This window comes from Juglans regia, chromosome 8 (genome assembly GCF_001411555.2).
Source record: "Juglans regia cultivar Chandler chromosome 8, Walnut 2.0, whole genome shotgun sequence".
Taxonomy (NCBI): domain Eukaryota; kingdom Viridiplantae; phylum Streptophyta; class Magnoliopsida; order Fagales; family Juglandaceae; genus Juglans; species Juglans regia.
The window spans coordinates 30,094,857-30,108,423 of NC_049908.1; the positions used below are offsets into that span (position 1 = coordinate 30,094,857).

General features: G+C 36.1%; 3 protein-coding genes across 4 annotated transcripts in view; 2 read left to right on the plus strand and 1 right to left on the minus strand.

The window, feature by feature from the left end:
* The window catches only part of LOC109004516 (probable disease resistance protein At4g27220), a 963,953-nt gene that overhangs the window by 652,263 nt on the left and 298,123 nt on the right, over window positions 1–13,567 (minus strand). The gene's annotated exons all lie outside the window — the stretch shown is intronic.
* On the plus strand, window positions 1,052–3,570 carry LOC109015965 (cancer-related nucleoside-triphosphatase homolog). Its single transcript, XM_018998423.2, has 6 exons — window positions 1,052–1,144; window positions 1,238–1,325; window positions 1,407–1,497; window positions 2,433–2,517; window positions 2,619–2,775; window positions 3,139–3,570. The coding sequence occupies exons 1-6, from the start codon at window positions 1,097–1,099 to the stop codon at window positions 3,252–3,254; spliced, it is 585 nt and encodes a 194-aa protein (XP_018853968.2). The 5' UTR covers window positions 1,052–1,096; the 3' UTR covers window positions 3,255–3,570.
* On the plus strand, window positions 5,476–11,210 carry LOC109015967. Its single transcript, XM_018998425.2, has 6 exons — window positions 5,476–5,714; window positions 6,151–6,341; window positions 7,007–7,083; window positions 7,667–9,376; window positions 9,494–9,662; window positions 10,300–11,210. The coding sequence occupies exons 2-6, from the start codon at window positions 6,260–6,262 to the stop codon at window positions 10,926–10,928; spliced, it is 2,667 nt and encodes an 888-aa protein (XP_018853970.2). The 5' UTR covers window positions 5,476–5,714; window positions 6,151–6,259; the 3' UTR covers window positions 10,929–11,210.

Sequence of the window (13,567 nt, forward strand, 5' to 3'; positions counted from 1 at the left end):
TTCCCGGCCCATAGAATGTCCTAGGCCCATCCACAGGGGGACTCACTAGAAGATTAAATAATACATAAGAGTGAGGGACAAAGAAGGAAAGACATAGATGTGTAAGTGGAGAATGAGGAAAAAGGAATGCCAGGAGAGAAAAAAAAAGGATGATTTGACATAAAACAAAAAAAGATAACGTATAAGATGTCAGGAGAGAAAAAATATAGAAGTGACTTAAAGCAAGTGGAAGTAGGTAATAAAAAGCAAGGGAAACCTATGGATTCGGGACGGACTCTTAATCTGATCACTTGGACTCTTGGGTTTTAGATTAGCTTGGATACACTCTTTTTGGGGGATGACTTCGACTTCTTTGGACTTAAGGACTTCTTCAACCAGAGAGTTTTAGAGAGAAATTCTTCTCTATAAAATAGCTTTACAACTTCCATTGTACAGTGAGAAATGAGAGACTACGAGAGACTATAAACAAACTTATTATAATAAAATTTCTCCTCCCTAAACCCCATAGACGTAGACTTAGTGCTGAATTATGTAAAATTTGTGTGTTCATATATTTATTTTCTGCATTTAAATACTGTTCAATGCCAATGATATATGAACCGACACCGTACAACTACATCGGACCACCGTCGAGGGCTCACACGCAGCATCAATAGAGGCCCAACTCTAAAGATTTGAGTCGCCGGGGCCTGGCCCAAGGGTGTGCGAAACACAACATCAACAGGGGGTGTCCTTGAATGTTGGCCAGTAGTAGTGTCAGACAGTCCTGCCTTCTGTCCTTTAGCTATCGTGCCTTGCCCGATTGCTCCTCTTCTTGGGGCTCTTGGGCCGACCTGGCCCAACTCAGGCCTTATCCTTGGGCCCTGCAGAACGGACCTACTCCCTCGGGCCCGGCCTTGGGGATTACTCCCCTCACGCGCCTTGCCCGATTGCTCCTCTTCCTGGACCTCTTGGGCCAGCCTGACCCAGCCGAAACCTTATCCTCGGGCCCTGTGGACCGGACCTGGGGATCACTTCCCTCACACGCCCATTAAAGAGTTTGGTATTTACCCCATCGCGCCTCTCTTCCCAGTCGATAGTGTCACAGACAAAAGGAATGACAATGGCAGGTCCGGGCAAATCCTTTCTTATCACCGGCCCTCCTGTAAATTTCTCTACCTAATGATATTCAATCTTTCTAAATCGAAATTTCTACCGTAATCTTCTATACTTTGATTTCCTTTTTGCTTTTTTGCAGGGTGTGGGTAAAACCACACTGATTATGAAAGTTTTTGAAGCCCTCAAAACTTCTCACCCTAGCTTACAAATTCAGGGCTTTTACTCTAGTACGCTCTTTCTTTATCTCAATGAGTTGGGTCTAATGGCTTGTTTGAAATTCTAGTAGGATGACTACGGTGGTTTTGTAGGTGAAGTTAGACGAGGGAGCGAGAGGGTTGGTTTTGAGGTGGTCACTTTGGACGGCCGCAGAGGCCGATTAGCCTCCACTACTATTTCAACGTCTCCTTCTCTCTTTCTCTAACTTTTTCTTTGCTCAGTCATATCTCTACAGTTGCATCTCTCTTACTTACAACTTTGATGCCAAATGCGACAATGCCATATACAAAAACCTATATGTTCAGCTTTTTGTTGGAGGACCACTCTCAAAGTTGGGATCTTTATTTACTTATCAAAAAAAATTTGGGACCTTCATTATGTCATTCTATATAATTGGTAAATCTTTGTTGTTATGAGGGATTTCACGTGCCAATAGAACTTGATCTTAATTTATTTTTCATGGAAATTCGATGGATCCTTGATTGAGATTTGTAGAATTGCTCCAAAGGAATGTTGTTTTCATTTTGCTGAAGCCGGTAATAAATCAAAATGTTGAAGATGATTTCTTTTTATTTTTTACCCATTTCAAAGATTGAAAGAAATGAAATAGTGAGAATTGAATGAAGCAAACTTAAGAATCTTTCAGATTCTCACTGCCCATTCATTATGGTTTCAACTTTCAACCGATGATTGCAAGAATCTATTGACTGACTCGACTCAGTCACGTGTAATGTTCACATCTCTCCATTTCAATTTGGAAGCAAAGATCTTTTGACACTTGGGACATAAAGGGAGCTGGAAAATTTTCGAAAACTGAATTGATTTCGGGGATTCTGGCTAAACATATTTTTCTCTCTACCACCTCTGACAGTTGAATGCATTGCTGATGAACTGAAAAACTTTCTCTCAATTGTAGAGACTTTTAAATCTCTCTTAGTTAAAGTGTTCAATTGATTTCCAGTCTTGTAGCTTCAAATGCGTGGAATGCATGGTAGATATTTTTGCTCGCTGCAAAATTTACTTTTTTCCTTGTTTCTGAACTACTTTTTTCTTTGTTACTGATCATTTGGAACTGTCAGGATTTTCATCTCCCTCTAATAGATCTTTTGCAATGGCAGCCTCGAGTCTCTTAGATGGCCTAATGTCGGGAAATACAAAGTAGATATAGCATCATTTGAGTCACTAGTGCTCCCTGAATTGCAGGTGAGCTTGTTTGTCAAAGATGGGTTATTTATGTATATGAGGTTATGTATCATTTTGCAATTCTGGAGGCGTTTTGTCTAAAGATGTGCATATTGTCCTAGGTCAGAGAGGATACTGATCTTTTCATCATTGACGAAGTTGGTAAGATGGAGATGTATAGCTCATCTTTCTTCCCTAGGGTTCTAAAAGTTTTGGAATCAAATATTCCAGTTTTGGCTTCTGTTCCTATTCCGAAATCGGGCCGTGATATACCTGGAGGTACATAAGACTAAGAGATGATTTTTTGCAATTAAGTTGTATATTCTTCTATAAACTAGTGTTTTCTATGGTTGTGATGATGCTTTTCTGAATAGGGAACCAAGAGTCTTAAGATTATGCAAAACGGTGTAGTAAATTAATTGTGTAAATTATTATTATTATTATTTACTTAAAAAAAAATTAATTGTGTGAAATCTTTTGTACTCTTTGAAAGTGCATTTCTGCTGCTTATTTATAAACTAAAACAGGATCAAAGGGCAGACAAGGTCTGATAAATAAGGCTTTGAACTTCTAGCAACATACCCATCTTTCTCTTTATTTTGTGCTGGTTTTTTATGTTACTAGTGTGTATGAATTCTGCAGTTGCAAGGTTGAAGAATCATCCTGGGGCAACTGTTTTTACATTAAGCACAAGTAACAGGGATGCTATCAAAGATCAGATATATTCCATATTGGTAGACTTGCTGACTAAACACTAGATGTTGCCCCTTATTGGAATACTCCTCTCTCCCCCCACATACATATTCATATATATGTAAAGAGAAAGATGGAGAGAGCATGTGTCCAGCTTTTCTCTTTTATATTTTGGGACGGGTTCATAATCAGCTGGTTTTCTTTTTTATTGTTTCTGAAGGTATTTGCAATGCTTCTTAGTAAGTTCCGGGGCTGCTACAGCCTACAATGTAGTTAGTATGTTTGCAGTATGGAGAGTGAAATATAGTAGTTAGGTAGCTTTCTGTTTGAAGTTCTGTATTTGCTCTGTTGTAATCCTATAGTGCCATAAACTTGGGTTCACGACTTGCCAGGTTTAGGTTCTGTTTGGGAACGTAGTTGTTCTTAGATATTTTCTGATATTTACTACTATTTTACTATTATTGACAGACTATTTCACTATTATTTACAGATATTCTAAGATATTCTTATGGCCTGTTTGAGAACACAATTGTTATCACAATTGTTATCAGATATCCTTAGACTACACTACTATTCACAAACAGTTCATTACTATTCACAAATTATTTTACTACTATTCACAAACTATTCTACTTTTATTCACAGATGATAAGATACTCTCAACATCCAAACAGAGCATGTTTGGATAATGATTTGATCTCAATTTATATCATCTAATCATTACAAATTTCTCAAACTTTTAAATAAAATATAATAAATAATTCAAAATTTTTAAATATCAAAATAATTATAATAATATTTTATTCAATTTTCTTTTCATTTCAACTCAATTCACTATTCAAACCTCTCCTATCAAACGTGAACAACAATGTGTACATAGTTTGCCATTTTTTAATATTGGAGGAGTGCTGATTTCTTGTAACTGTGCATAATGTCAGGGTTGTAATACAAAGCAAAAAAAAAAAAAAAAAAAAAATAGAAGAGATAAAGAAGGCTGTGGTATGATTCTGAGGTTGGTGTTGCTTCTGGTGCTAAGTGCAGCCTAAAACTGGGTCATGTTATCTTAGTAGTCAGAAAGAAGGCCCAGAAGCTAGCTGGCCGGGCCTTAACCCCAAAAATAAACAAAAGAGAGCATCCGAGTTGGCCCAGTCGTGATACCGCCACGTGGGTGTAGATGACATAGGTCCCCCGTTTGTTTGTTTTAGTTATTAATTTAAAGAGAGAAAAAAAGGGTGGAAAAGGTAATGAAAAATTCTATTCAGAAGCTTCAAATCGCTACACATTATTTTTTTTTTTTTGTGATTTTTTAATTTTTTTCTCTTATTAAATATGTGATATATAAATGATAAGTGAAGAATTTAATTGTTTTAAGAAAAATAAAAAAAATTAAATTAAAAAATTATAATATGTAGTGCGTAGAATTTATGAATAGCAATATTTGAAAGTAATAATGGAGTCACGTATTTCATATATAAATATATATATATATATGTAATAAAAAGCAGGGTTGCACATGCACGAGGATGAGAAACGCTAGGGATCGGCGTCATTTTGTATGCGTAAAGCCATACCAAAAGAATATTCATCATCTTCATTCATGAGCTGTAATAACATGAGATGTATAGCCATAGGGTTCCTTTCCTCTGCCTCCCCCCACACCCATTCGGCCATCGCTAATAATAAAAAAAATAAAAAAGAAAAAGAAAAGGGCTTTACATATAGATTAGCAAAAAAGTAGTCTCTCTCTCTCTCTCTCTCTCTCTCGCTCTGGCTGCGTACGTGATTCTATTATTTCCCCCATCTTGCGTTAAATAATATTAAATCATTCCTTTTTATAGATTCAGATATCTATCTCGGAGGGTTTCATTCCATTTCTTTTGTTTTTTTTCTATGATTATTGTTTTATAATTTATTTATCATTGCTCAGTCTGTCTCGTGGGTTCACTAACTCTACTTTATTATATATATGCATTGCTGTCCCAACTACTTTACACCTATTCCTTCCTTCCTTCAAAACAAATAGGAAAATGTTAATCTTAAGATATTTTAAAATTATAAAATTTAAAATTTTAAAAAAAATTAATAAAATAAATCTTATAAATAAAAATATAAATAAAAAGCACTACTCAAACAAATATATACATATCTATTATCATATATTAAATTAATATTATCATACCTTTTATAAGGTATTTTTTAACGGTCCACATATTCCGGCGCTAAAGAATAAGAATAAAGACGGGAGAAAAAAATAATTTCAGATACAGCGAGAAAGATTAATAGCGAAAATGGAAGCTTCTCTTTCCGTTCCATTTCTTGCTATGAATTTCTCCTTCTTGTTTCTCCTTTCGGCCTCCCACAATGCACAATTTCTTGCTTTAATTTTATTCCCCACTTTCCATCTCTCTCTCTCTCTCACTCAATCTCCGTCTTCCCTGATTTCAATCAACTCTTTTCTTACGCTCAAATCCACTTGCGATGCCATCACTGTTGCCTTTTCTCGGCTCTTCATTCTTTTTTCAACGGTAAGTTTTTTGAATTTTGCCTTTTACGTTTTTACCATCGACATTCTCGCTCGTTGACAAAGTGTTGGAAATCGGCTTACGGGGAAAAATGAGAAACTGAATTAGCCTTAAACGAAGCTAATCTATCGTCATACGCCTTATTGACTGGACGTTTTGTATTTTCCAATATTCAAAAACTGTACAGAGCGGCCAGGCCTATTAGTGATTGGTGTAGTTATTGTGAGAATTCTATGAATTCAGCTCATAGCTTTCTTACTCTTGTTTTTTAAATTCACTTTTGAGTTGTGAATTGGGCTCTAATCCTTCCACATCTTCAAACGCATACACACACATATTTGTACGTATATGTATATAATTTGACCAATTCGAGGTTGATATAAAAATCCGATATCCAAATTGCAATCTGAAAGATATCTGGGTTTGGTGCTACTTGCAGAATACAACGTGAAGAATGCCAAAAACAGTCGCTTTTCGTTTAAATACATTTATAGGAGCAGTAACTCAGTATTAAGGGGATGACAGCCTTTTGGTAGCCCACTGGCTGCATGGGAGGTTTCTTGCACTTTTTCGACTTCAATCAGGGGAACATGGCCAGGAAAGTTCGTAAGCAGAAGAGACATGTTGGAGGTAAGTATCTTTGCACCTTTTATACATCGACAGAAGAGTGTGTCTTCTTGGAAGAACTCCTTGAACCCTCTCTTTTACTGGGTCATGCACTTAGATCTTCACCATGTTTTTATTCTAAAATTGAGAAAATTTAAAGTAGAAAGTAAGAATAGCTCGATGACTCTTTCTTCTAACGGTTTAATTATGAGGTGATTTAATAAATAAAGTTGATTAGTTTAGCAATTAAGATTAGTAAGTTCAGGGTATTGATTTCTGGTGTATGCCTTGCAATCATGACAAAAGAAACTCACTTGATTTGCTTTAACAAAGTCTCGGAGTTTAATTATGCGGTGATTTAATTAACAAAGTTGATTATTTTAGCAGTTAAGATTAGCAAGTTCAGGGTATTGATTTCTCGGGTATGCCTTGCAATCATGACAAAAGAAACTCACTTGATTTGCATCAACAAAGTCTGGGAGTCTTTTGTCAATAAAGAGTTTATCGAGGGATTCTGAAAATCTAGTCCTGGCAGATTTTATACCTTCATGCCCCACTGACATTGAGAAATAAGAGAAGTTTTCCTCTAGAAGAGTGAATGAAACAATATCTCACATTGTTTCTTAGCGATCTTAATTCTTACTCCCTTAGCTTAGAAAAGTAATGTTTTTATTCTGATTACTTTGCAGGCCTTGAAGCTCCTCAGAATAGCCTGGAGCCGTGGTTGAAAACTCCTCAAAGCTATTGTGCTATAGGAGATGTAACGGTAACTTTCAATGCATGCCTTGCTACTGCTTTAGTGTGACAAGGTGGTTACAATGTGTGAAGATTGAACTCCAGAGGTAGTGAGCTTGTGGTTTCCACAAGTGAGTAGTTATGGTTCTTGTAGAGTCTTAGTCGTAGAGACTTGGGAGCGACCCTTCTGGGACTTCCTAGTAATTGGGCATGAATCTTCCTTTGGTACTGGAGTGAAAGAGTTCTAGTTTAGGCATTGGGTACTTTGTATTGGTTTTTCCAAAATATTTTTCTATATTAATCTCATCTCAAAGGAGTCAGGTGAAAGTTTTTTTAACATCTTTCTGAAGGATTGGCTTCTGTGAGAGGCAAACCTCATAAGATGTGTGTTGTTAAATCAGGAATCCCATAAAACAACCGTCATCATTATTTATTTTTGAGTCCTTTAAGAATTATCTATGTGCTACCAGTTTATGTCCTTGGGTAAGTTTTTAATTATCACATTTCTTTCTTAGCAAATTTTTAATTATTACCTATTGTTATGAAATGAGTGCTTCACATATACATTGTAGTAATCTGTTTTTCTAAATGTATACTTGCTATTTTTTTGTCAGTACTCCAATCAAATTGAAGAATGGTCTGAAAAGAATCGTTATCCAATTGAGGCTTCAATGAAGAAATTGATAAATGAGGAAGTATCCAAACAATCAAACACCAGACAAAAGGCCCCAAGCATTGTGGCACGGTTGATGGGAGTGGACACATTCCCATTAGATACAAATTCTGCAGTTCAACCAATCGCCAAAAAGAATGAAAACATGGGATTAAAGTTTTCTAAGAACGAAAGGAGTAGAAAGAGCTCAGCTGGTCTCATCTCTCGTGACTCAAATTCTCCCACGCTGATGGAATTTAACCTATCTCACCATATTAAAGACAGAAGTGCTGATAGATGGAGCAGCAAGCAAAATTTAGGAAACCCTAGGCGTCGACAACATCCTCAGGAGGAGGAACTACAGAAGTTCAAGAAAGAATTTGAAACATGGCAAGCAGCCAGGTTTAAGGAATGTTCGAGGGTTATTGGACTTAATTGCACCCGTGGACAGTTGCTTGCTCAAGAGGACCTGAACAAAGAAAAGGCACTTTATGCAACTTCTGGGAGAACAGCAAATGAGAGGCCCAGAGAACCTGAGAATCATACATTAAAGGCAAGGTCATGTGAAAGAGGCAATTTTGAGCAACATGGAGACAGTTTGGAATTATTCGCATCTAAGCAAAAGGAATCACTTGCTTTGAGAAGCAGGACCGTAAGTAGAGAATTTGAGCAGTCCTCCCTCACGAGTTCCAGTCAGAAACAGGAGACATCTTCTGCTCCCACGAAGATAGTAATCTTGAAGCCTGGTCTGGCTAGGATTTCTAACCATGAAGAGTCTAGGACCAGTTCCTTGGACACTTTAGAGGAGAGAGGTAGCATAGAAGATTTTCTTGAGGAGGTCAAGGAGCGGTTGAAGTGTGAACTGCAAGGGCACACTCCTAAGAGGGGTTCTGTGGGCCGAGGCAGTGGAATTGAGACCCCTTTCAGCGAAAAACCATCAGATCAGAAACTGATCGCTCGGCATGTAGCGAAACAAGTCCGGGATGGTGTGACTAAGGATCATGGAAGAAATTTGCTCCGATCAGAATCAACAAGGTCATATAGAAGTGAAATTCAGCTCAATGGACCAGGTTCCTTGGATTTCATCAGTAGAGATACTCGGAAATTCTTGTCAGAGAGATTTAGGAATGTTCTCAAGCAAGAAACACAGTTTGACATTCCCATTGCTGCCTCTTCATCATCTGCCCTGGATAATGAAAAGGAAAAACTAAAAAAAGTTAGAGATACATTGAAAGCTGGAAATGAAATGAGCTGCGGGGAAATTGTGAATGATGAACAAGAAATTCAAACCAGATCTTTTAGGCATGGGTCAGATGATGGAGTGCTCCTCAGAGAGTTGTCCCCCAGAAATCTCATCAGGTCCTTGTCAGCCCCAGTATCGGGAACATCATTTGGGAAGCTTCTTCTGGAAGATCGTCACATTTTGACTGGTGCCCACATCCGGAGAAAGCATGAAGCCATCGAAAATGCGATGGTGGACATTAGAAAACAGAGAAAAGAAAGGTTTAATTTTAAAGAGAGAGTTTCCAATTTCAGATACAGGTTCACTTTTAGAAGAAGGCTGTTTGGAAAAAGGATGCAATCAATGGTGGAACCACATTGTAGTGAACACACTCTTATGGGAGATATCATGAGTGGACCAACAGTTCTTATGAACCATGGTGACAGGCATGTAAGAGTATACTATGTTTCTTTAATTTTTTTTTTTATTTGTACAAGGATAGTTTGGGTTCAACTGTTTTCCGTCTCTTCTTGTTTCAACTTATGCATCTTTGTTATGTGGTTTTAGGAAAACTCCACTGAGGTGCCTCCTAGCCCTGCATCTGTGTGCAGCAGTTCTCTAGAAGATTTCTGGAGGCCAACTGAACATATCAGCTCAATGTCAACACCGGATATAACTCCAGCAGAAGATGGTGTTGTGCCGCAAGTTTTTATAGGGATCAACTCCAACCTTAATGGTATGAAAACATTTGATTTCCAGCTTTGATACATAACCCAAATGTGGTGTATGCTTGTCTGTAGTGTAAAATACAGTGCTTTCTGTGGTTCATTGCATGGCTTTATTTGAGTCATGACCACAGGCAAATGTCCATTATGACTTGCTAATCTACAGATGAGCTTATGTGCTACAAAAGCTGAAAGAGTATCTGCAGGAATAATATATATATATATATATATATATATATTTTGTTTATTTAGCATAAGTTTGTGATTGAGTTTGAATCATTTTCAGATATACTTTGTATCTAACATCCCGATTTGGCTATATATATGCACTTTTATTTCTGAACTTGAAAAGAGCAGTGGAGAGAAGCAACGCTAAGATCAGTGTACTTACCTGATCTGTTAAAATGCTTGTTTATATGTAGTGTGTGCAGTTTATGGGTATTAGTCACTAGACTTGTTGATTGACCATGCATTCCATTCAATCGCACAATATTAATTTCCATCAGGAACTAATTGATTACTTTTTATTATTTTCTCCATAACCTCAGCAAGCCTAGAAGAGATCAATATGTTATCTTCTGGAATACAAGCAACCTGTAAAATAATTATCTGACGCAATCCTTTATTTTTTTATTTTTTATTTTACAGATCTGCGGAAGCAACTTAAGTCTCATGGGCCTGAGGACGCAACAATCGAACAGGAGTCCAATGAGTCTGAAATGGTTGATCTGGAGGACCCAGCAGAAGCTTATGTTAGGGATCTGCTCGTTTCTTCCGGCTTGTATGATGGATCATGTGATAGATCTTTATTTAGGTGGGACACATTTGCACAGCCTATCAGCAATTCTGTCTTTGAAGAAGTGGAAGAATCTTATAGAGATTTGGCCAAGGAGGATGGAAGTACAATGAAGGATCACAATGAGAAGGTAGATCACAAGATGCTATTTGATTTGTTAAATGAAGCACTTTCAACTAGTCTTGGACCAATTTCGACCATGTCCAAATTCAAAAGAAAAATTATTCATTTCTCTATACTTCCAACTTTACATGGAAGGAGGTTATTGGATCATGTTTGGGAGATCATCCATGTGCATTTACAACCTCTGATCGACAAATCCTATTGCTCACTTGATGTTTTGGTGGCTCGGGATCTGGGATCAACCCCTTGTTTTGTATTTACAGATGAAGATGTCAGTGATTTGGGAAGAGAGGTGGAGTGTCTAATAATTGGAGATTTGGTTGAGGAAATTGTGAAGGACATGCAATTACGAGGATGAGAGCTTTAACCTTCCTTGGTTTGATCATTTTGTGGTCGGGAATGTATATTTGGAATTATAATATAGACATGCATACATGAATGCCAAAAAGGTCAGCCTGTATATATGTTCTTTGTCCGTGTTCATAGTGTAGAATTGGGTCGAGTCAGTACTATAGATTACACGGCTTGTGCTTCTTCTAGTATTATTGTTTAAACATAAAGTGGAAACCAACATTCTATATACAAGTGGTTTAATTAAAACCACTGTTCATGGGGCTTTTTTACTTATTATTATAAGCTATAGTTTTCCTCTGGTTGGTGCGAAAGTGTAACCACTCAAATTGACCCAAAATGCACAAAATTTTCCCCATATTCATTGATGATTCGAATTATGGTTATAAAGTTTTGCCCACTAAGTATATAATTATACTAAAGCTATTTAAAAGATTGTCTCAAGTAAAAGGAAGGGTGGAAAGAGGGGGGAGACCATTCCAAGAATATTCAAAACAAAAACTTGAGAAGATGCTCTATTGATTATAGAGATATTGTGGAAGCCACGAGAATTTGTCTAAGAGAAAAAAAGAAAAAAGAAAAATAATAGTTGCAGTTGTGAGTGCGCGAGCGTTGTGCAATCACTTTGAAAAAAAAAAGAAAAATAATAGTTGCAGTTGTGAGTGCGCGAGCGCTGTGCAATCACTTTGAAAAAAATGAATAAATATGAGATCTACATGAAAAAAAAATTATTTTTTTAATAGTATATCTCATTCTTTTTTCCACTCCTTAACTACATGTAGCATTACTAAAAAAAAAAATAGGCCGACCACTCGGCAATCTTGGCACGGGCATTAGAAGCATGAGATGTGATGAAGTCGAAGCTGCAAGCCGGCCAAGGGTATCTTTCTATATGATATGGACATAAACCAATTTTTCATCTGCTTCTTCTGTTCTAAGAAATAGGAGTCGATAGAGAGAGCCCCCCTCTTCTAATAAATTAATCAATCAATACCTGTTGGTGAGGTAAGGTTGAACCTACATTACTATTATTAAAAAGATTATCTCACATGGATTGTGTAAAGAACTGGTAGTCAGTTTATAATTATGAGAAAAAGCTTCACTCTTGAATTAACTTTTGAAGTTGAGAGAGATTCAAGATACCGATATTACTTGAAGAGAATTTGAAAAAGTATGAAACCGGCCCGAGCCGTTCTAGGTTATGGCTTTACGTGCCCTCAAATACAAAGAAATAAATTTAAAAAGAAGCCATAACTTTAAGTAACATTTCATGGGTTAATTAAAATATAAGAGCCACGTTATGAAATAGTGAATATTAGATTAGCCAGTGGATCCAATGTCTCAATTCTTGACCCCATCTGGTGGTGTGATGGTACAGCTGCACATGCCATGTCGGGTCTTCCTCCTATTGTCACTTCAACAAATTCATTATATGTGGCAATTATATATATATATATATATATATGAAGCGTGATCCGAAGATATTTCTATGATCACGTTCAGGAAAGATAGCTATTCTAGTTGTCCCATTTTTATTTAAAAAAAAAAAAACTAGACTACTAACTATATATATTAAGCATTGCATATGTGTCAAAGGCATTGTCGTTAAAGTTTAAATTAAAAAGTGTTTTTTCCTAATTGATTGATATAAAGAAAGATTTGATACGATCTTTTCAAATGAGAACATAATCATGACTCATGATATGTCACAGTGTCTGAGTGCATGTTTGGATAATTAGTGTATTTTTGTCACCACTAAAATCATTTTCGATCTACAGTTAAAAATACTCCAATTTTTACAGAAAAGTTGACAAATTTCACAAAAAACATATTATTATTATTATTATTATTATTATTATTATTATTATTTAATCTCAACTTCATTTGTAGATCACTGCATCTTCGACTGTCATGACTCTTGATCCTGTAATTATTAAAAATTTGTATATATATATTTTCGTAGGAATTGAAAACTGCATCAATTTCTCTGAGTGTAGAGAGCAATTATAAAAATTGACGAGGGAAAATAAGGTGCAATTTTACCATTAAAGAAAATCAAAATTTTAAATAATAATAACCTGGAAATTGAATATCTCAACATACACAGACTCAGACAATCTCACAGACAGACTTCTTATTATTATGAAAATAAATAAATAAATAGTTATTATATATACAGTCGTTAGATACAGTCGGCATGCAGTCGTCCATGTCATGTCAGATTTAAAATGAATTGTTCCTCTCTCATCAGCTCGGTTTCTCTCATCAGCTCGATCTTTCTCTCTCATTAGTTTCATTAGCTCGATCTCTCTCTCATCAAGTGTCTTCATATCAATCACGTTTGCATACCATCTACACCAGGCGCTTGCAATAAGCATTGAGTAATATTACATAAAAATTAATAAATGATTTTATGTCTAAAGATTTGCATAAGGAACTAAATTTAGGTAACATGTAAAATAAGTCCTAAATAATCGAAATTTTGTAGCAATAAAGAGTAAATAAAAGCTGTCATATATATATATATAATGCCGTCTATATATATATATATATATATACACACACATAAGTGTTAAAAAAAAAGAGTTATTGGATGTCTTGATAATGACAATGCAGATCTTAACTAGGGTGTCAAATCGTGTTAAC